The following is a 23,163-nucleotide window of genomic DNA, read 5'->3' on the forward strand; positions in this document are numbered from 1 at the left end:
CAACTATTTCAGAGATTCCCATCTGGCAGAAGGTTCCAGGCTATAAAGACCAAAACCTCGCGCCACCTGAACAGTTTTTTCCCAACGGCAGTGGTGCTCACAAACAAGCCCCCTGCATCCCACTGACTCTGGGTTTGCCCTTTCCAATTCACTGCATCTTAGCCCTGCACATGCCCAAATTATTTATTATTATTTAATATTCTATCTTGTAAATCATTTGCCTTCTTGTTTTTGCTATTTTGTTGTTATGTTATGTGTTTTATGTACTATGCACCAATCACCAAGATAATTCTCTTCAAAATAACACTACAACTAAGAAGGGGGATTCATAAAACAAATTAGGAAAATAAAAACGTGCAGTGTTGTCTTCTTGTTGCAATATGGCAAGTTTACTCATAATCCAGGTCTGAAGCACTTCACCCTTCTGTCTCTCTCTGTAGAACATGTTCAATCTGCTTCTTTGGGATTTTCCGGACTTTAGAGGGTCAAGAGGAGGATAAGAAGTTTTACATTTGACCAGACACTAAACACAAACCTTGTATTGACGCTGGGTATTTCTGTCTCACAATGGTGTAATAACCTCAACACTGCTGAGATAACTGTTGGTGTCTAGTTTGTAGGGGGTTTATGTAGCAAGAGAATGGCTTCCTGGTCAACAGTTGGCTAGCCATGATAACTTGGGGCTTCAGGACGTTTGTTTTCCTGCCACAGTGTTTTCACACTGATAAACAGCCTATGCATGGTGAGTTAATGGAGCACACATCCTTGCTGCAAGGAAACCGAGAACCTTAAAACAAAATAAAATGGTTTCCTGTTGGCTGGAAGGTGGCATGACACAAAGCCAATTAGTTTAAATTACACTTAACTCAGGTGTGATTTTGTCCAATAGGCCACTTTGCAGACTATGAGTTGAAGTGACTCACTAACTAGTGAGTCAAGCAACAAAACACATTTTGAGACTGTACGCTGAGTGCTAATAACGTGGTAGCAAATAACAGCTGCGTGGAATGTGAAAATGACTGAAAGCAAACCAACTAATGGGCCAGTCCTTACCATGACACCACGTCTCATTTACGCCCCCTATCTTTTAAGCCAAACCTGCACCCCGTCATAAATGGCTATGATTACTTTACAAGACCTCCTGTGCACTCGATGACCCCTGCTGGATAAAGAAAACGCTCTGACAGTGTCAACGTAAAAAAAATAAAAAATAAATAAAGGAAATATTTTAATAAATTCACTCCTTTAGTTGCCCTCAAGAAGAACATTCCCAATTATGGTAACACGAAGCATTGTATTCAACCTGCCAATAATAAACGTATTATGGGATATTACAACTAGTAGTAAAATGGACCATAGTAAATTCAATCCGATCATGAGTTGATTTCGGGCCTTATGGGGTACATTCAACGCGGCCACGTTTAGTGTTGTGTTTGAATGCTCTGTTTTCTGCGCTAGATTCTAGCCACAAGCAAACACCCCTCGAATTTGTGCGGAGTGTAAGTGTACAACGCGCCTATATTGAATGTATTATGATTGCTAGATTTCTATTGCGATTCTAAGGTATCCAATTGAAGGCCAATCACGTGATGTCCGGACTTGCTTTGAATGTTACCCAAATGACGTATCTTGACCTCGACGTTGTACTTCCGGTGTCATGTCAACTTTCTAGTTGTACCGCATGGCTTGTCTACAACTAGTTTTTGGGAGGTAAATCACAATGAACTATACTCTACTATCCTAAAAACTACCACCATATACCGTTTTTGCATGTTCTCTAACTAAACTAATCAAAGCACGGACCTGCTTTTTAAAACAAGCTCGGTAGGCTACGGTCCAGTCATCGAACGTTTTAGCTGTAAAATGACTCTGAATTTGTTATTCACAGATAGACATGGCTGAAACTGTGAAGGAGAAAAGCCGTGGAATGAAATTCGCTGAACAACAGCTACTGCGCCATGGCTGGGAACAAGGTAACGTTGCCAGCTGTTATTGCTAAGAAAACAGTCTATTACAGAAAATAGTGTTCGTTCAGTCCCCTAGCTAGTGAGTGTGTTTATCGTCAGCCTGGGCAGCTACTGTCTATCCATGTACTAGTCTAACTATGGCAAAAACTGTCTCCAGGTAAAGGTTTAGGTCGAGAGGAGAATGGTATTTCAGAGGCAATCAAAGTCAAAGTGAAATGTGATAAGAGCGGGGTGGGACATTGCCACAGCGAGCAGTTCACCTTCCACTGGTGGGACCATGTATTCAACAAAGCCTCGTCCAGTCTGGAGGTGGAGTCTGACCAGGTACGAAGCTGCTCTACAGGAATGTGTATCTGTCCAATTGAGTGCGTTCACAAGTAAGACATGGTTAACACTTATCTGTTTTAGAATGGTGTGAAGATGAAAAAGCTTGTGGAGGAAGATGAGGAAGGTTTGATCTCAAACAAAAAGCCAAGAAAAGCATCGCTGGCCAAAGCCAAATTATATGGACGCTTTGTCAAGGTACAATATTTAACTTTCCTTTTAATAGCAATGGAAAATTTAAAACAGTTTTACTATAGCCTTACACAGTTCATATGTGTGAACTGTATAAGTGTGCAGACGACTCAAGTTCAGACGACTCGCGTTCAGTTGAATTGGAAAATGTAACATAACTTCTTACTTTAGCCCAGGAAATAATAAACATCATCCAAAAGCTAACAATGAAGGCCTATCATAATGACCATTTTACTGTCCGTGTCCCCCTGTTAGTCAGCCACTCTGCTATCAGGACAGGAACACTCAGAGAAAAAGTCCTCCGGTTCAGATGACAGCAGCAGCTCTGACGATGAAGACCAGAGACTAGACCTCTCCAGCACCACCAAGTAAGACCCCCATCACTGATTTAATCTGTATATTAGCCTGTACACCTCTTTGGATAAAAGTATGCTAATAGGAGTCATTTATGGAAAGATTGGATTTAGTCTACATTGTTGTGCAGTGATCATGTTCCAATCCCCATGTATTTTCTTTGCGAAGGTTATCGGACGCTGATCTCTTGAAGGCTTGTGGTGGGCTCACCGCTCACAAGTAAGTTGATTGTTTGCAGTCTATGCTATTTGGTGTTCCTTTCTGGTGAACTTAAAGACTTGAATTCTTTATTGAATTTTATATTTCCTCAACCACCTACTGGTGAGTAGTAAGACTGCGTTTGAACCACCTACTGGTGAGTAGTAAGACTGCGTTTGAACCACCTACTGGTGAGTAGTAAGACTGCGTTTGAACCACCTACTGGTGAGTTGTAAGACTGCGTTTGAACCACCTACTGGTGAGTAGTAAGACTGCGTTTGAACTACCTACTGGTGAGTTGTAAGACTGCATTTGAACCACCTACTGGTGAGTAGTAAGACTGCGTTTAAACCACCTATTGGTGAGTTGTAAGACTGCGTTTGAACCACCTACTGGTGAGAAGTAGGACTGCGTTTAAACTTGGTCCTCCCTCTGTGTCCCACCAGGGGAGCCAGACATGGCCTTACCATGAGTGCCAAGCTAGCAAGACTGGAACAGCAGGAGCAAGAGTTCATGTTAAAATACGGCAAGAAGAACCAACCGACACCCACCGCTACAGAACCTGTAACCCCAGATGTGGTGGAGGAACCAGCTAAGGAGCCCCATCGTAAAAAGGCTAAAATAAAGGAGGGGAAGGACAATAATGAAGATATAACGACTGATATTGTCACTAAAAGTACTAATCTGGAAATTAGGTCGAATAAGAACAAAAAGAAAAGTTTGAACAGTGACAATGAAGGGTTGATGGACATTAGCACATCAATACAACCAAAGCCTACTCCTATAGAAAATGAAATTGAAGCTCAGACAACTAAGAAGAAACGTTCAAAGAAAAGAAAGGTTACGGAGTGGAATAGCGACACTTTGAACGAAATAGGAAATGACACCTCTGTCACCCCTCAAGTGACCAATACTGCAGAAGAGGCTTCCATCCAGAAAATAGATGACAGTCTCACCCAGCACCAGACGGATGCAGAGACTAACACCAAACAGAAGAAGAAGAAGTCCTCCAAGAGCACAGGGGAGATCACAGTGGTTGAGGAGAGTAATGACCGGAAAGCCTCCCAAACCAGAACTGTTGAGGAGGTTTTACCAAAAAAGAAAAGGAAGAGGGAAACTGCAGTAGAAGTTGATAGTTCTAATAACCCTGAACCAATGGAGGATGATATGAAGAGGAAAAAGAAAAAATGCAAGGAAGAGAAAATCATTGAGGACACAGAGCTTGTGCAAACTAAAGGGAAGAACAAACAGAAAAAACGAAAATTGAACTAAATTGATGTTATCAATGCACCTGGAAATGACCAGAAACCACATAGAAAGACTTAGTTCCCTCTTGTGTGCTGCCTGTTGGATCACAACAAAGAAACAACTAGCAGAATAAATATCGGCCATGTCTTACCTGAGCAGTATCCTGTAAATGTAATTTAGATTTACAGATAATGTTTTACCATCATATTTATTGTAATGCATTTGTTAGCAGACAAAAATGGGCAAAGGTTTGTAAACATTTTTAACATTTTAAACATGAGCTTGTAGGAGACAAGTGAACAGGTCACATTTGTGTTTGGTTTATGTACCTTTACAGCTTCTAGTGCATTATCCAGTAATATCATAAATGTCCATTGCATTATAAATAGTTTGCCTTCTTTTTTATTTAAGTATTAATGTATTGCAGTTCATGACAATTATCAGTTTACTTGAAGCTCTGTCCCCCAAGTTGATACACATTTTTCCCATTTAAATGTGTCTCAATGAGTTGGAAGTCAGTAAGGGTATTAGATAGCAAACCAACATACGCCTTCAGCTGAGACTTGTTATAGATATGGATCATTAAATTAGTTTATTACGTTTGACTACTCCACTCATATAAATATCCGACAGTGATACAACACCCCAATGATGGATTTAGATACTTTAATTGAAAGAAAAGGGTTTACATATGTATCAAACAGTTAACTTGTAACTTGTGTTAAATTGATTTGTGTACATGTAGGAGTAAGTCTCCACATGTTTCCATACAAACCTAACATTTTCCAATAGTGCAGGTTTGTGGTTCTGTGTGCTTCATGCCTTTTTCGGTTAATCTTCAGTACAATAGATGCAATACAAAAAGTAAAAAGTTTATTTTATTAATGCCTTAGTCTTACAGATCCATCTGTTCTGCATATGGCAAGATGCTGTATTCCAGTTAGTCGTAATATTGGGAAACCTCAAGCTTTGTGGCATAGCCAACACACAGTCACCTCCAGAACCAATGGGTCTTGGTGTCCAGTACCTGTGCAAAAATAAATCAGACATCTTCTTGGCTACTGCAAAGGAGGTGTATTTTATTAAGTTGGTAAATGAAGACCAATTTGGTCTGTATTAATGCAGCAGTATATTCAGTTACAAATGTACATTAATTTTTACAAGTGTCAGAAAGTAGGTACATACCTTGTTGTCAGGTTGCTGCCACCAACCCACATCCATCTCTGATTTGGCATCTCTGTTTTACTCAAACCAATCCAGTACCCATGGAATACATCATAATAGAAGTTGGTGTAGTTACTGATGAATTCCTAAAGACAGGAAGTAATCATTGAGTATAAAGTCAGAAGGCGGAGCGGCTAGGGAATCTGGCTATTACTCAGGGGATTGACGGTCAATAAGATGTGTCCTTGGGCAAGGCACTTCACCCTACTTGTCTTGGGGGGAATGTCCCTGTACTTACTGTAAGTTGCTCTGGATAAGAGTGTCTGTCAAATGACTAAATGTAAATGTATAACAAGTTTGATACAAAATAAACACAGGTATGTGTATATATCCCACCTGTTCATCCTGACTTTCTATGACAATCAAATCAGCATTCTTAGATTTGCAGTCATCTTGACTCCAATACCATGACCTCCACCCATTCATGAACTGATAACAACTAGACTGAAATACAATCCAGTTATCGCGACAGGGTTTGCATTCTCTCTCTGCAACACAGAGCATAAGAAGGACTTCATGAAATTAACCATAAATGTTTAAGGCTATTTCTTGATTATTTGAAAGAAGGGTGACTTACCTGTGGGATTTCCTTGTTTCTGTGGACAGTAGTCATGAACTGGAAAATTGTCAAACTGAAATATGACTTCAAGAGTCCAGTTGAGTCTATACTTGTCTTTTAACAACTCTTGTTTCTGCCTTTCTAAGTTGACCAGCTCTACATTTAAAATATAGTTTTCTGAGGTGATGTTGCTGTAATCACTCTGCAAAACACAATTAGTTTAATAATTTATTGGTTAAAAAGACCTGTTTGGCCACAAGCAGAAATGACTTATATTATCCATTTTAATTCACTCACCAATTTTGTGTTGATCTCAGCAATGACAGCTCTGACTATTGAGAAATGAAATCATGTATTTAATTATATATGGTGTGGGGTGTGGAATTGTGATAAAATATATACATATTGAGTTATACTTACAGTAGACACTGAGGGCAATATTGGCTATTATCAACAAAAAACAAAGAATGCCTAGACACAATCCCATTATTCTGACCGGCTGACAATGGGAATTGGGTTTTTCATTCCCTGAGGGAGATATTAATGATTACAGGATTTCATGCTCAACGAACAGTACTGTTGTTTTTTGTAACTACACTTATGGTTTTAGTTGATAAACTACTGTATGATTATAGATGAAATGGTTATCTCAGATATCTATCACCAAGTTATCTATCACTAAATTATCCAATGAAAACTTACCTTCTGGAGTAGCTGTCTGATCAAGTACACTTTCTTTTGTCTTTATCTCCGTATATATAGTTTCCTCTTCTTTGTCATCTGATATACAGAAAACAGAACCGTGATGTAAGCAGTATTTCAGTGTCTTGCTTCAGTTTGTAAGGTAGGATTGGTGAGACATTGATAGTTAAATCCTGTCAAATATTTAGATGTTTTCAGTCTATTGAATGTATCCAATATTTCTCATTAACAAAACAATTAGCTATGAATACAAGAAATATAGGCAAGACTCACGTTTTTTTATATAAATATTTGGAGATTTGAAACGTAGGGTGGCATAATTCAACTCTTCGCCCATTGTAGAAACAGTCCTGTCTCATATATACCAGCAGGCTTTGCCTTAAGTTTAATTTAAGTTTGTCAAATTCTTGTAGGCTATTGAAAATCACACCTACTCTGCTGTTGGTTAAGTGATGATTCCGGCTATGTTTTTTGCCCCATATTTGTACCTCTGCTCCACTTCTGCTTTTTAGTTGCATGACCAACCACAGTTGTTCAAAGTGCTCCTCAGAGTTGATGCAACAGTGGGATAGATAAATATGGTTGGTTTGTGTAACATGTGTTGGTTGCCGGTAATTAATGTATATTTGACGACAAAAACGGCACTTGTTTCATACTTTCATTTGACTTTTTACTCCCGGATTTGTGTGATAGGTACAGTACATACTCTTGTGATCACTATAGATTTGTGAATCAGTCTAATCTGTCATGAATGACCTTGCTACAGGAAACATATTGCATCAACATTTGCTTCATATTGTCTTTCCCCAGATTGACAAACAATCTGAACACTACTATTGCAGAAAATGCCAAAATCTAAAGGATTCATCTCGCAATCCTATTATGTCTTAATTTCTATGACACATCTTGGCTGGAAGTTCTCTTGTTGCAAATATGCAAGATGGCCACTGGAGAGAGGTAGTGAGTTCAAAATGGAACTGTTTCCATAATATGAAGCACCACTATCAAAGCACATAGAAGCCCGTAGAATTGTACCTGCTTTTTTGCAATTATGTCCAACCACTTACATTTATACATTAAACTTCTCTGTACATATAAATCTTCGATATCAGGGTAAAGCAAGAGATTTGAAACAGAAATACTTAGTACAAGCAAGTCAGTTTGGTGTTTTCCTTTATTAGATATTAGACATATGTGATTTGAACAAATAGGATATTTCATGTTTGATCCACACTGCGAAGGCAGACAAAATAAACAGAAGAAGAAGACGTTATAGAAGTGCGAGGGTTAAACCTGAAACGACATCACAGCCTTCCCTTGGTCTCCGCCCCCTGTCCTCGTCCTTCCCTCCCCTTTATTGGCCCTCCCCCTGCATGACATCCAGTGTATGAGGAGTGCCTCTCACTAGTGCTCAGGAGACAGAGCCTCTCACGGTAGCAACACACACATCTACAAAGACTTAAAGCTTGGAGAGAGGGAAGAATTAACCCCTTACCATCTTTCTCTTTTATTGTACCTGTATTGTTGTTTCAGGACATGAAGCGTCATACCGCCCGTTGTTCCCAGCACACCCCACTGGATGAGGAGAGGCACCAGATGCTCAACCTCAACAGCCGCCTGGGGACCTACCTGGGCCGAGTCCGGTTGCTGGAGGAGGAGAACGAGGTGCTCCGCCAGGAGGTCTGGCACCTGAGACACAACGGGAAGGGGGACGCCTCGCGCAGGGAGGAATTGGAGGACGAGCTGCATGAAGCGAGACTGGAGGTGGAAGTGGCTTGGAGGAAGAAGGTCCAAGTGGAGATGGAGATAGCGAGCCTGGGCGAGGAGCTCCGAGGCCTGAGCCTGCAGAGGCAGAAGGTCGCGGACGCCCACGGGGAGGCTAGGAAGAGGCTGGTCGAGAGCAAGAAAGAGATGGAGGAAGAAAGAAGGGCTCAGATCTGGCTGAAGGAGAAGGTCAGACAATTTGAGATGGAGCTCAATTCCCAGACACAAATCCACGAAGAGGACGTGGCGTACTTGCACGCGACGCTAGCAAATGCCAGACCCACACCGTCGCCCATGCCATCCCAAGCGGACTCCCAGCTGCTAGGCCTCCTGGACCTGGGGGACGGCTACTCCCAGACGGCTGCCAGAGTGTGGGAGGAAGCGACCGAGGCGTATGAGGCTCAGGTGGCACGTCTGGAGGAGTCACTGAGTCAAGCTTCGACCCGATTGGCACAGGTGGGCCAGGAGAAGAATGACAGCCAGATGAAGCTTCAGGCCCTGGAGATAGAACTAGCCTCATCCCAGGATTTAAAGCAGTACCTGGAGAAGAGAGTGGTCCAACAAAGACACCAGCAGAACCAAGAGTTCCAACAACTCCAGGTATGAGCATTAAAACTCACAGGTTACTTGAAGATACAAAGTTGAGGTGTCATTGTTTTTGTCCACTCATTGGTCAGAGGTGGGATTTCTGGCTACTTCCTGACTGACTTTTGTTCAGGATGTAACTTAATTTAGCTTAGGGAAGGATTTCTGGTTGCAGCTTGAATGACAGGATCTCAAACAAGAATACTGATTTAGCCACTAGTGCTTTGAAGTGTCAAGGGCGGAGGACAACCGACCAAAAAGGAATAACTCATAGGCAAAGGTAACTCGGGTAAATGGGCATGAACCAAATGAACATGACCTAATGTGTAGCCTTATTCTGTCAGGACCTTCAATGATGTCCTGTGTCCTGAGTGAGGCTTGTGTCTGTGTGGTGGGAATGTTACGATGCAACATGTCTGTTGTGTACATGTGTGTCCTTGTCCTTTTATTACAAATCTTTTAAAAACCCTGTGGAAATGTTCTGGAATAAAGAGTACTCTTGTAGATGTTTTACCAGGGTGAATGGTATTCTTATTTCAAACGTTAATAGAATAAAAAGCCTAAGTATGGAAAGGCATACAGGACTATATTCATAGGTCAGGGCTATGGGAATTACTTCTGGATTACAGGGATATCAGAAAGGTAAAATAACCCTTCTAAACTATAGCCTGGTTTGGGAGACACCTCCTGTCCAAGAGGTCTAAACTAATACAAAATCGAATGCTTCCATTTCAAATATGTCACTTCCTATGTTGTGTGTGCTACTAATCTCTGATGATAACAGCACAGCTTCCTTTCGTCGCCTCACTTCCTCCTTACGTTTCTGTTCTGCAGGCCCACCTGGAAGCGTTGGAAGTGGAGAAGGTGGAGCTGGGACAACAGATCGATGAGTTGCTGATGAACAGCAGAAGCCTACTGCAGATGAAGATGTCACTAGGGCTGGAGGTGGTCACGTACAGGTATAGTAAATCAAGTCAGTTAACATCACCTAGTCAACATCACTTTATCAAGTAGATGTGATTTCCTCCCATAGCCACTATGGGTTTAGGTTAAAAGAAAAAGATACATGCATCAATAACCAAGGTTTTTTTTTTAAATGGTCTCAGGTTTTGAGGTTTAATCCTTTAAGAATCTTTTGGATGTGTGTCCATGCTCACATTTTCATCTTGTTTCCAGTGAGACTAACTCAATTGTCCAGAGTCACTTTTTAGCCAATTCTTTTGAACCTTTCATTCCTGACATCAAATGTCCAACTGACCCCATTCAGACATACCTTGTAACTTGCAAACCAAACGTTACATGGTGCCCCTCCCCCAGTGAGAACATGGGATGTCCATGGTCTCTTGTCCAAGTGGTCGCAGTAGTCTGGATGAAAGGTCAGCCCTTTGAAAAGGGTAATCTCAGCTGCTGTTTTAAGCAGGGTAACTTTATATGGATGTCCATCGTGGCGCCTCCTCTCTGTCTTTCTTTTTCTCTCTCTCCCTCTCTCTGCACACACGCACACAGACACACCCACAGACACACAAACACAGTCTCTATTTCAATCTCTCTCCTTCTTCCTCCCCCTTCATCCTCTCCTCACAGTATTGACTCCAAGACACACAAGAATAAATCATTTAGGAGCTATGGGACTCTAGAGTAACAGGAATGGGGGAAGGAATGAGTGTGAGAAACAAAATATTCGTTTCGCTATATTCATCAAGTTAATATTTCAGCACGCAATTTTACAAACTTTTTCTTTGCTTATTGATAATATTGGACGTGACAACATGTGAAAAAGGGAAGCTATTACACAATTCAATTACCAACAACGTACATCTTTGGATTTAACAATTGTGTGTGCATTTTCTGATGGGAGTTGTTTCATAAGAGGCACTAATTCAAATTTGTGTTGGAATGGGCACAGTCCACATCAATGAATTACAATAGTGCTGTTTGAGCTGCTTGACCTGCCCCAATGTTTGGGGTGGTCAGAGGTTGTGTGTGTCCTTGTGTGTGGACAGTGTGTGTTTGTCTGTGTGTGTGTGTGTGGAGGGTATTGATGGTATAGGATCGTGTGCTGCAGATGGTATGACAATGACAATGTCACTCATTTCCATAACAAGAGATTTGAGCTTACTCTGGTTGTTCAATTACAACAAAAGCCATTCTTCACTCCCCTCGCACCAAGTCAGCTCTACATCATTGCAGAATAGCTCTTGCTAAATTAAATCATTTAGTGTCACCATAAACCTGCAGGCGTTCCAAGGTATTAATCTTTTCATGATAATGATGTCTGCAATATTGCCAGTTTTTTATATTTGTCTCCCCTCTATTCTCATCAGAGCTTTACTGGACAGTGAAAGCCTTAAAGTGGAAGTCGTGAAACATCAACCAAAGAGTGTTTGCAACACGGGTAAATAATATTCATTGCATGCTGTAAATCAGAGAGACACATACATATTAATGCTCTTATCCTCTTCCTAGCCGTAGTATTGAAGTGTGATTTACTGTACAACCCCTTTAGACAGTACTCCCATTTGCTGCTTCATCATATGTAGTATATCCTTAAAGGAGTCATTATCATAATAGAGGACACTCATTCTTCTACTGTACTAGACAGAATCACATTAGACCACAAAGACTAGGGGGGATGGTCTGAGTAGTGGGCTGAGCTAGGCACTTTGGCCGGCTATGTAATGAAAGCCAACTAAGAGGGTCCCCAAAGGTCATTGAGCCATATGGCAATGCTTTCCGGTAACTCAGACTGCAGGAGATAGAAGTCATGATCGATATCTGTCCATTACTCATTTCCTAATAATGCCTTGGAGACACCGTTTCTTGAATTGGGCATGACATTTACAGTGTAAACTGAAATTAATGCATTGTTGTGTGTCTGCTAGCACCGTAAAAAAGACTGCCAATGTCTATTCTTAAAGTATACCTTTTTACATTGTGTAATTGCCACTCAAGCCTACTAAGACATATATGCTAACTAGTTTTGTCTTTATTATTTGCAGATCCTAGACCCAGTCCTCGAGGGGTTAAGCAAAGCTCACAGATTCAGACATTATCTAGTCACAGAAACGGGGCTTTATCATCAATTCCAGCAGCACCCCATAGATCCAAGACTAATATCATTTCTATAACATCCATCTCAACTCCAAAAAGTGTGACGTGCAGTGAAACACACAAGAGTTCTTTGAAGGCAAAAGAAGAGCAGGTTGATGTTAGCAGACCAGCCTATGGGAGGTCAGCTTACCCAAAAGTCTCACAAGGTTCTGTCCAATTCAGGCCTGAAACAGTCAGTAAAGAAGTCTGCTACAATGAACCGCTGTCTTCGCCCAATGAGCAAGAGATAGAGGTTGATGTCAAATTGGCCCGATCTGACCAGAACAAACCCCTTACACAGGACAGAAAGGAGAGGGAAAACTGGAACAGTGATAGACTGTCCCCAGTACAACCAGTTGTGTCTGTAAGTCACCTGGTTCAACTAACTGAGAAACCAATCTTTAGTGATGATGCTGAAGAACATACTAACCCCAGAGAAATCCTTGAAACAGAGTGTCCTGTTACAAAGCCAAAGGGGCCTTTTTCCTTTCCAGAAGACAATTTTAATGAGTTAACTCCCAAGGTGCCTGGTGAAAAAGAAGGACCTCAACTTGACCTTCCAGTTTCTTCCATACATGCATGGCATGAAGGTCCTGGAACAGAGAGCGAAGAAGTAGCATGGATGAAGGATGAAAGCTCAGGATCTGAAACTGAAGCAGTGATGGAACCAACACTTGAGACCAGCACAAGCAGTCCAGCTTCTGTGAGTCAGACAGAGGAAACCATGTTCAACCAGACAACAGAACTGCATGAGGAGTTCCATTATGAAGAAACTGGACCAATGGGCCTAACAGAGGCCAGTAAAGAATGTAAAGGGTCTTGGAAACACGAGGAACATTTGGAAGACAAAGTATATTCTGATGGGAATGAAATGGATACATGGGATCAAGTAATGGAAAGAAACGTCCCTGGGAAGAAAGAAAACATGAATGTTGAAAATGATGAAAGGGAAACCCAACATATCACTCTGGGAGAGTACGTGTCTGCAGAGCAGGAGGAACTAGAAATGAAGAATGTGGTTGACTCATTAATACACCAAGACTCTCATATGACCCTGGAACTCACGGACACCGATCAAGACGAGGAAAAAGACCCAGAGAAAGCAAATGACGACGACTCTCCAAATGCCTCTAGTTCATGGAGGACTGAGCTGGAGTGTGACAGCTATGCACAGGATAACACACTTGCCGACACGCGGCCTCTGATTCGCTACAAGAGTGACGAGACAGATGCCAACACTCAAGCCTCACACATTGAAGAGAGCGAGTCCAGTGACTGTGATGAAGGCCGGAAGGTCGGGGAGGCAGGGACTGATGCCTGGGGCGAAAGTCAATCCAAACGATTTGGAACCATGGAGGACTTGTGTGAAGAGGCCGTAGGGGAAACCTTGGATGAAGAATATAACAGGGAGAACCCTCAGGCAGAGTATGTGATCTCTGGCCAAGCTGGGGAGTATGTCACACCAGGGATTGGTGAGCATGCAGATCAGATCTTGAGAGATGCCGAAGACCAATCGGACGATGAAACAGAGGAACTCACAGAACGTGGCGAGTCTACGTCACGTTCTTCGGAGCACTTTGATGAAGAAAGCATTGACAAATTGGTTGAGAAGGAACTGGAGGTCCTGTCCATAGCCACATACAGTGCCCGATTTCAACAGCATACTGCTGAAGGAGCGGAACAGACTGAATGCATCAAGGTAAACACACCTGACATGTTAAAAAGTGAGGGTTTAGAGCAAATCGATCCAGAGACTGCACCTTCGACTCACTCCATGCATCTAAATGAGTCATATCAATACGATTCTGTCCAAGAAAGTACTGCTGACGGGACACAAGTTCCGGATCAAGGAAATGTGTTTAATGAGCAATGGAAAATGGATGGAGATGAACAAAACCTATCTATTCAAACCCCTGTGGACCTCATTGAAGAGGATCCAATTACCAGCAAACTCAATAACTTGCCTGAAAGACAGGACAACCTAAACAACTCAAATAGTTCCGATGGTGATGAAGAGTCATCCAACGCTAGCCAATGCTCTCAGCCGATTGGAAGACTAAAATATCCACATCCAGAAAACGTAGATGTGGTAGAACCTCTCCAACACCTGGAGCCTCCTACAGAGGAACCTTTCAGTGGTCTGCAAGACCATCTCATGGAATGTTCTGAGTGGACCACAGATCAAGGACATCCTCAAACAGAAGCATGGGAATTCCTCGAGAGTCCAAACAAACATCCACAATCTAGGGATCGATTTGTAGAACAATCTCAAAGCCATACACAAGATACAAAAAACATGATTCCAGAGTTTGAAGCAGGAGGAGAGGTGGAGGACATTTGTGTTGTTCAGTCTGAATCACCTGATAAAATGACAGATGAATGTGACATCTTCCAAGTTCAGAAATCTGAGGAACAACCTACAACTAAGCGTGAAGGTACTCACAGCACTTTTAGTTCGAGTGAGCAGAATGAGCTCTGGAGTTCTTCCCAGGATACAGGGGCCACCCATCAACCGGATATCTTAAATGACAGAGAAGCGGAGCAATCTAATCAGAACCTAACCTTTGGTGACAGCGAAGCATGGGAAACTCTGGAAAACCTCAAGGTAGCAAATGGCAACACTGACATGGAACCCGATGAACCAAAAGCTCCAGTTTTTTATAAAGAAGAGGAACAAAGGCTTCCACTGGCAAAGCAGCAGCTGTGTAGAGATGTGGTTGAAGGGGAGGACTCTGAGGAGGAGGCGGGGGACTCTTGGTCATCTGGAGAAGAATAAGAATTGAAACAATTGGGAACTTTGGTAATGCAAAGAAGGAACACTTAGTTATTTGTGTAGTTAAAAGAATGATTTAGAACTGAAAAACAAAATAAACAATGTTACATGTTAGTATGGGACTGTCAATTCCGATGGGGATCAAATGTGCCATGTCATTCAGCTGTTTTCAAAAACCAAAACAATGCCTTGGTGCACACCCAGAGTGCCTATTAAATCCTGTGAGTTTTTTGATGTAGGTAATGTTTCAATGTAGCCTGTTCTCAGTTTTCACCACTTTATGCACCCTTCCCCTTACCCACTGTATTGTATTGATCAAAGATAAAATTCAGAACAATTCAATGTATGCTCGGGGTAAGATTTCTTTGGTCAATCCCAAATAAAGGAACGTATAAGGCCGCTAAAAAGTAAAATAATCTGAATAATCTGTTGTCCAATTTCTGCATGATTATACAAATGGTGCAAATCAGTCAAAGCTCAAGAACAGAACATCTGCCAGGACTTTTGTTGATGTAGAAACATTTTTGAATCCATTTCAGCAGGACTACATTCTACATACTCTTTTGTTGAGTGTCTAAATGTAGGGCTGTTATTAATGATAACATGTTTTTTGCATTAATAAAGACATTGTGAAAATCTATATTCCGGTTTTATTTAACTTAGTTTGAAATCACTAAAATCAAATACCCCCAATAACATTGATCTATATTTCCTCTAGGTGGTTGTTTGATCTCTATGGAAGGAGTAAATATATAAGTGATAAAATGTATAAGTGAGGAAAACTATAAAGCGAGGAAGACTCTGTGGCTGTGCAGGGGGATTCTGCCATGCCTAGGTTTGCCAAAGCTTCTCTGCCTTCAGAGCAGAGCTAGCTAACAAAGCACATCCTGACCAACAAATAAGTATCCCATGGGAAGGCGAGAGGAAAAATACCCAAACAAGGCACAATGGATGACCTCATCTACCCCTGCTTCTCTTCCCGCTTCACGGACCTCTTTCCCCATTCATTTTATCGTTCATTAGTCAGTTTTCAGAACAATGACGGCTATTTTAGCTCCCTCTGCCTGCTCACAAATCCACCCAGTAAGAGACTGAATAAGTAAAACCCCAGTTCCATTCTTCTAGAGGAGAGAAGGGTGCTGGAATGTCAAGACGACTGCTGTCTCCCATGCTCTTGTTCTCTACCTTCTCTGACTACGATTTCTGATTTCAGATTGTTCAGTCAGTGGTGCTGACTGTGTGAACCACCTATGGAATTGCATCGATATAGGTTTGGGGGTGGACAGTAGGGAGGTGCCAAGAGATGTTATAAACAACTCCACCAATAACTAGTAGCATAGAGTAGTTTTAGTGTTAGCATGAAGGGTGATGCACAAATGATTTGTTTCCATACATTTTCAAAAGAAACATTTTCATGAAACAAGTGTTTCACTTTAACAAATAATGCAAACAGTATACAGGGATGTATAAGTATTACACAAGACAGTAAATGGACTTGAGAACATGACATAAACCAGGGAACACCTACTCTTAATTGTATGTCCAACACAGTCTCATGATAAAAAGGCCAATCTGAAGCAAGAGCCCTAATTGTTCAGCATTGCCAAGTAGCTGTGTTCCAGCTGGGGCACTCCCAACACTGTGTTTGTCTGTGTTAAGTAATGGGGAGGATTCACAACTGTCCCGGCACTCTGCACTAGTGGGTTTGCTCTCCTCGGCCATCTGCCATCCATTATCTCTTCTTCATTGATTTACTCCACCTGTCATGTATGTGATGGAGGACCTGGAGAACTCAACAGAAGAAGGGTTGATTCCATGTAACGCAAAGACAAGTGTATATTTAAGGGATCGGTGCCTCACTATGTATTATTGGAGAATAAAATAAAACACTGTTGCTATAGAGTAGGCAAATATGTATAAAAGCGATCTAGCAGATTGTGGTTCCACCACATCAGCTGTCCGAGAGAATGTATGACTCATTCTCCCATACACGATTGTTAGGATTGTTTCATGGCCACAAGTTGAACAGAGATAACTGGAGTCAGTAGTCACCAGCAATGCTGCCAGGGAAAATATGCAGCACCTCTGTCCATCCATCTGAGACCCACACCCACCATACCGAACACATTTCCACACAGATAAATATAATGTAGTGGTTATTTTGGTGGAATTCTCAAACTGTGATTGATCAATTTCCAACGATGAAGACGTTCAGGGTGCGTTGCAGTTTGACCCAGTACCAGTAATCAGCCACCCTGTTGCCGGTATGTACAGTTTTGTCTTTATAGGAAGTTTCCTGCGACAGACACAGTTGTCAGAGACTGGTCAGTCTTGTTCAGGTGGCATTTGTCACTTGAGACACTTGTGTGGACCTGTCTGAGACATAAGCTCAAAGGCTGAACACAACAGCTGACCCACCCAGCTGACTATGTGATCAAATGGCCTGGAGGAGAATGACTAACACCACATTCCTCCAATTCTAATCATGTTGCCCCTACTCAAATCTCTCTACATCTAGAACATAGCCTGACAGAGGGATTCACTGGAAAACCCCCAACTAAAATTTTAAGACCAAGTTCACGTTGTAAGAATATGCTCAGCAATTAATAGACAAACACAATTTATAACTCACCCTCTTTTCTCCCTTCTGCCAAATTGCTCCTATTTTCTGCTTGCCTACTAATATTGTAGTCCCTTAAGTCCATGCCAAGTCCATTGGTTTTGTCACGAATAAACTGACAGGATTCTGTTAAAACATATTGTTAAAATAACTATTGGATGAGGTCCGAATAAGATAAGGATATATATTGTAGGATATTGGTATAATATCCAACAAATCTGGGCATCAGCAATATATAGCCCAATCCATTATTTAGCCGTTATGGTGACATCTTATGGTGAAAACATAACACTGCACTTCACTTCAATGTTTAATCAATTCATTGTACATATTTATAGCTGTAAAACATATATAGCTGATGAGAAATTGATAATAGGCACACAAATACTCAAACCTCTTTGTAGGTCAACTTGTCTATTTAATATATAAAATACGGTAAAACATACGCAAAAGGGGTTGGGTAAGAAGGGACAAATGGATACTTTGGTACAATAACAAACACTTTTTTGTAAAAGCAGTATAGAATTTGTAATAACATATCAGTGCATACTTTATTTATGAAAATATACACAAATTGTATATCATTCTCAAAAAAACAAAAAAAACTTTTTACAACAAAAAGCAGACTAGCCGAACACAATATATTAGCTATAATTTATTTTAAACATTTTATCCTCAATTTCTATTTTATGTCTGTGTGATGTATATTCTTATTGATATTACACTTCATATGTATTTCCTATATGATTCATTCTTTGCTTGTTTTACGCCCATGCATTGACATCTATGTGTCTGGTCAGAAATAAATTAAATGTGACTTAAATGTCACTTTACCACGTGTACGCAAATGTTTGTACATATAACTAAAAATTGCAGCATTGAACTGGTTGTTAAACTCAACTTGTTTCTGTCTCCTTCTGTCACCCTAACATTACAATGGTTGTTTTGTTTTATGTCACAAAATCGTGCAATATTAGTAAAACCCTTTGAAGAAAAAACAAAAATGTTTTAATCAAATATAAATATATTGATATAATATTTATATATAATAAAATAAAATTCAAATAAAACCAGATGTCTAACCTACACAAAAACCGCATAAAGTAAAATTGCCATTTCTATATCATCATTAAAAAGACCATTGATAATGGCCAAGATGGTGATGATAATACAAATTATAGTAATAATAGCAATCTTTACAGAACAGTTATAATAAAAACAGACAATAGAACTGTCACCAGCACAAATTAACACTGGAAAGTGAGAGAAACTTTCTAAACATTGTTATACATGGGAAATATGTGGGCGCAGGTTTACTATTATCATAAAGATTGTCTTTCCGTTTTGATTACAGCTACCCCTAGTGCTGATCTGAGACACTTTAGGGTTTTTACACCTCGCTTGACTAAACAGCCAACGTTCTAACTCCCTACCCAACAAACCCCATTTCCTATCAGTTTTCTTCCACCATATTATTTAACTTAATGTAACACAATGTCGTGGCTTGTTTAGCCCTATTCAAGACCTTAGCTATAACATTTTTTTTTTTTTTTCAAACAATTTTGTTCAAAGCTCAGGACACAACAGTCTTATAGTCTGAACCTGTGTGAGTATACACACTGAAATACCTTTTTATGCTCTTTGTCCCTCTGAAAAAACTACCTAGATTCCCATGAGTAGAAGAATTGGGCTGAGCAAGCCCAACCACACTAATAAAAAAAGAACATTCAAAAGAATACACAGATTATGTTTATGTCTGTATATTTGTGTGGCACTGAAATAGAAAATATAGTACGATCAAGGGGGAGACTGAAGAAGATATCCGACAGAAAATGACCTCCTCACGTTGTGAAATTTCTGAGAATATGTTGTGTAGTAACGTAGTTTCAGTATGGACGGATGATGTATGGGGTCATGAGGGCCAAAGTTATGCAAGATTGGCTTAAAACTTACAGACCAAAGCCTAGATATGTTGTCAGTACCTTAAACCGTTGTGAAATTGAATTTTCATAATACTTAAAGATCTGATGAATTGTGTATATTTATTGTATTCTACAACGGACTTTACCGCTATTCCAAATTCACATCATTCCTACATTATGAACTACAAAACATTCAGACCATTTCTGAGAATTACTCATCCTTCTTCAATCACAATATGCACATAACACACAACAAACCATTTCATATTATACCCTTATGATTATATAAAACTTTTGATAAATGTGAGCTATTAAGTCTACTCTATTCAATACAAATACATGGCTTGAGTTCTACAGAGGCTCCTCTATGAAAGAAATGTCATTTGAGCAGGGACTCACAGAGGAATTCTTGGCTGGCTCATTTGAGTGTGTGTGTGTGTGTGTGTTTGTGTGTGACATCTGGACATTACTATCCCCTTCTGGAGGACTCCCTGGCTTTTAAAGGGGGTATAGGAGGTGTTTCAGGGGGATTAAAGTGCGCTCCTTCAGAGTACTAGTCATACTCACACAACCGTTAGACTCAACATGACTTCCCTTTCTGCCTCTCCAACACCCTCTCTTGGCTTTGTAACATATTACACTTATATACACATAAATAGAAAGACAGATCCACTGAGAATCACCACATCAACAGCTGCAGGGACATCCTGCCGAATATATGTGAACATATATTTCTATGTACAATCCCTGTCTATCTTTTTCTCTGCGTCTGGTGCAGGTTTACGTTTACTCGCTACTGTCTGAAGCTGTTTAAATATATATATATATATCTGTATATGTTTTACGTGTTTGCCTTTAAATAATGCTGTCCCTGCTATACAAAAGCCATATAGAAGGGTTTACAAACTGAAAACAAACTGCTTATATACATGGTTCCCCCCTGTCCCCTTCTTTACATCACCCCAAAGTTAGCCTTCCAAAACAGAGGCATTGTTTAACAAAAATACAATTTCAGTCTGTTTGTCTGTAGGTGGCTTTCAATGTATGAGTTAGTGATAGAATGTAATCTGAAATAGCAAAGTCGAGAGGGTACAAACACACACAAACATTCCGAATAAATATTTAAAACACTCCACACACCAAATACACTCAGCATCTGTGTTGTCAAGTTGACGTGGCAGATAGGTTGTAGTATATGCTATCGAGCTCTTACAGCCCTTCCCTGATTGAAGTTGTATAATATTTATAAATTTTTACCTCAGTAAGTTACAATAGGATGTTGTATAATGTACTGCTATATGCATGGTTCCGATTGAATTGCTGGTATAAAAACAAAACAAGAATACCTTACACCACCCCTGTCTTTTTAAACTGACTTGTTCACTTAGCATGAAAGAATGTTTTAAATTTGAAATGGACATAAAAAATCCAAATTTCCAAAGGTAATGACTAATGGACAACAGTCAGACAGGACAAAAAATAAATTGAGAAAATAGTTCCAAAGAGAGAGAAAGAAAAAAATCACCCAAGTCTTGTACTCTTACAAAAACATAAAAAAGCTGGATCTATTTATACAATACAGCCATTGTCGGGCAGGTACAAAGAAGTGGATTCATTTTGGTTGTCATACTGTTTCACAACAGAGCAGTGCAGCTGTACTAGGAAGAGACCTATGGTAGACGCCAAACAAGTGTCTGACAAAACAGTCAGGAGTGAGTTAATATGTTTTGGAGTGTGAAGAGAGAAGGACACAGCAAAAAACCACTGTCAGATATCAAGACTCACTCTCTAAAAATGTAGAGTACAATGAGATTCAACTCAGAAATAACCAGATATCCCACTTCGAGTCCATTATTGTCCCTTCCAGCAAACTATTTAATATAATCCCTGGTTTGGTGGCTCGCCCCTTGGGTTTCCTGGTGTTGGTGTGTGTACGATAGAGCACAATTATATGCACGTTTTCTTTTATAGTGCAAATTGGTGTCAACGTATACACGTGAGAGAACTAGTGTTTGTGAGCATGCTTGTGTGTATGTGTGTCTGTGCATGAGGTGGAGTGAGGTCAGCATTAACTCAACTAAATGGACGGTAACTAGGTAGATGACAGAAGTGTGTGTGTGTGTGTGTGTGAGTTTAGAGCTAGACAGTAGGGAGGAGGGGGGGCATGTACACAAGCCATGAGCATGACTCTGTCCTCCACATGCGACGCCCGGAGTCTCTTTATGTGACCCAGGCGTCCAGCCTCATCCTCTTGACGTTGGCCCCCTCTTGCTCCTGCTGCTGCTCTGTTGACGAGGGCCTCAGGAGCCCCATGGCGGCGGCTGCACCCGCCTGGTGGTGGAAGTCCTGTGGTGGGCCCCTGGCCTGGTTCTGAGCCTGCCCCTGCTGGGTCCCGTCGTCCCGGTCACTCCCTTCGTACGAGCTCCCGTTGCTGCTCAGGCTGTCGACCGGGGAGCGGCCCTGGGTGCCGGGCTCCAGACGGAGGGAGCCTGGATAGGACGCCAGGCCCTGCCCTCCTCCTCCTCCTCCGCCCGCTCCGCCGGCTGTGGAGGACGGAGTGCTCCGGTCACGGTTGGGTGAGACGGGTTCCGACTTGATGCTGATGTTAGGGTTGGTGTTGACGGTCAGTGTGGCGCCCTGAGGTATGTGGCCCACCGGCCTGGAGGAAGGAAGAGAGAAGGAGGGAGGGAAAGAGAGAGACGGGGAGGGAGGGAGAGACAGAAAGAAGAAAAAAATAGGGCGGGTGACTACTGGTATTGGGTCAAACTACAATGCACCCTGTGAATGGTAGCAACATCACTGTCAACATCCACACAATGTACATTTCAACAAATCAACAGGGTACAGGGTGAACAGTAAGCACTGGTGAGACATAGATAGTCAAGACCCGTGGGGTCGGAGAATAAGGAAAAGAAAAGGACAAATGTAAAGTGGATTCAGGGGATGATTGCTGCTTTAAAAAATGTTTTCTGTTAAGTTTGCAGCTTCTCCATTCTGTCTATCAAATGTGTCTTTGGGGCTCTTAGAATTTACATTTAGTCATTTAGACAAGGTAGACATACTAAGCTTTTAACACAGCAAAAATATGAAATCAAACATTTGATTAACAATTCAGCCTAAGCGACAGAAATTAAACTTCTAAGTAAGTTTGCATAAGTAAATTCGTGAAAATAGTAGCAATGCAGCCCACATGTAATTTACAGCCACTGTAAAAACAGAGCAATGGACTTGTACAGAAATGATCTTAGGTCAGCTAAACATGGAAACATGGACGTACAAAGACACACGTCAGATGAGAGGCCACCAGGAGAACGCACCGGCCGACAAGCCATGCAGCCAACATTTAAATCCCATTATCACCATCGCTATCAAAGTCATGAAGCCTGTTCTTCAGACAACCTGTTCGAACCTGCAAAGTTTCCTGAAAGGACAACCTACACTTCTTTGCATAGGCTGAATTGGAATGCATATATTCTCAACATTCCTCAACCCCTGGCAGGTCGACATGAGAGAAGGGAACCCCGGATTTCCCCACTGCCTGGCCTCCACTCTGAGGGTAGTTTATGTGGGGGTTATGACCAATTCATATTCTTCTAGATTTCCTCAGAAAAAAAAAGGTTCAATTTCTTCTTTTTCTTTCC

At 41.1% G+C, this 23,163-nt stretch overlaps 4 protein-coding genes across 13 annotated transcripts in view; 2 read left to right on the forward strand and 2 right to left on the reverse strand.

The window, feature by feature from the left end:
* Positions 1-1,632: 1,632 nt before the first annotated feature.
* gpatch4 (G patch domain containing 4) lies at positions 1,633-5,842 on the forward strand. Its single transcript, XM_084709102.1, has 7 exons — positions 1,633-1,710; positions 1,889-1,973; positions 2,125-2,291; positions 2,376-2,489; positions 2,739-2,851; positions 3,006-3,056; positions 3,482-5,842. The coding sequence occupies exons 2-7, from the start codon at positions 1,895-1,897 to the stop codon at positions 4,305-4,307; spliced, it is 1,350 nt and encodes a 449-aa protein (XP_084565228.1). The 5' UTR covers positions 1,633-1,710; positions 1,889-1,894; the 3' UTR covers positions 4,308-5,842.
* LOC146301138 (asialoglycoprotein receptor 1-like) lies at positions 5,126-7,206 on the reverse strand. The gene is made up of 8 exons (XM_084709117.1): positions 7,042-7,206; positions 6,769-6,846; positions 6,487-6,594; positions 6,364-6,398; positions 6,085-6,268; positions 5,844-5,995; positions 5,469-5,593; positions 5,126-5,310 (listed from the first exon to the last, which is right to left on the reverse strand). The coding sequence occupies exons 1-8, from the start codon at positions 7,103-7,105 to the stop codon at positions 5,157-5,159; spliced, it is 900 nt and encodes a 299-aa protein (XP_084565243.1). The 5' UTR covers positions 7,106-7,206; the 3' UTR covers positions 5,126-5,156.
* A 987-nt stretch (positions 7,207-8,193) lies between these two features.
* nes (nestin) lies at positions 8,194-15,604 on the forward strand. The gene is made up of 4 exons (XM_084709130.1): positions 8,194-9,132; positions 9,952-10,076; positions 11,442-11,512; positions 12,117-15,604. The coding sequence occupies exons 1-4, from the start codon at positions 8,305-8,307 to the stop codon at positions 14,981-14,983; spliced, it is 3,891 nt and encodes a 1,296-aa protein (XP_084565256.1). The 5' UTR covers positions 8,194-8,304; the 3' UTR covers positions 14,984-15,604.
* Positions 15,605-17,997: 2,393 nt separating this feature from the next.
* The window catches only part of mef2d (myocyte enhancer factor 2d), a 43,878-nt gene continuing 38,712 nt past the window's right edge, over positions 17,998-23,163 (reverse strand). For all 10 annotated transcript variants that reach the window (XM_084709155.1, XM_084709164.1, XM_084709174.1 and 7 more), the window contains one exon: positions 17,998-22,181. In XM_084709155.1, the coding sequence (XP_084565281.1) occupies positions 21,743-22,181 (439 nt within the window). In that variant the 3' untranslated portion in view covers positions 17,998-21,742. The remainder of the gene's footprint in view (positions 22,182-23,163) is intronic.

Source organism: Hypomesus nipponensis, chromosome 2 (assembly GCF_054491055.1).
Source record: "Hypomesus nipponensis isolate SF chromosome 2, ASM5449105v1, whole genome shotgun sequence".
NCBI lineage: Eukaryota > Metazoa > Chordata > Actinopteri > Osmeriformes > Osmeridae > Hypomesus > Hypomesus nipponensis.

Excerpts from the sequence above, each read along its gene's own strand:
- gpatch4 (XM_084709102.1), top strand. The coding sequence starts at position 1,895 with ATGGCTGAAACTGTGAAGGAGAAAAGCCGTGGAATGAAATTCGCTGAA. Across the intron at positions 2,490-2,738 it reads TATATGGACGCTTTGTCAAG|TCAGCCACTCTGCTATCAGG; the intron begins GTACAATATTTA and ends TCCCCCTGTTAG. Across the intron at positions 3,057-3,481 it reads GGTGGGCTCACCGCTCACAA|GGGAGCCAGACATGGCCTTA; the intron begins GTAAGTTGATTG and ends GTGTCCCACCAG.
- LOC146301138 (XM_084709117.1), bottom strand. The coding sequence starts at position 7,105 with ATGGGCGAAGAGTTGAATTATGCCACCCTACGTTTCAAATCTCCAAAT. Across the intron at positions 6,595-6,768 it reads TCAGACAGCTACTCCAGAAG|GGAATGAAAAACCCAATTCC; the intron begins GTAAGTTTTCAT and ends TATCTCCCTCAG. Across the intron at positions 6,269-6,363 it reads CTGAGATCAACACAAAATTG|AGTGATTACAGCAACATCAC; the intron begins GTGAGTGAATTA and ends TGTGTTTTGCAG.
- nes (XM_084709130.1), top strand. The coding sequence starts at position 8,305 with ATGAAGCGTCATACCGCCCGTTGTTCCCAGCACACCCCACTGGATGAG. Across the intron at positions 9,133-9,951 it reads AAGAGTTCCAACAACTCCAG|GCCCACCTGGAAGCGTTGGA; the intron begins GTATGAGCATTA and ends TCTGTTCTGCAG. Across the intron at positions 11,513-12,116 it reads AAAGAGTGTTTGCAACACGG|ATCCTAGACCCAGTCCTCGA; the intron begins GTAAATAATATT and ends TATTATTTGCAG.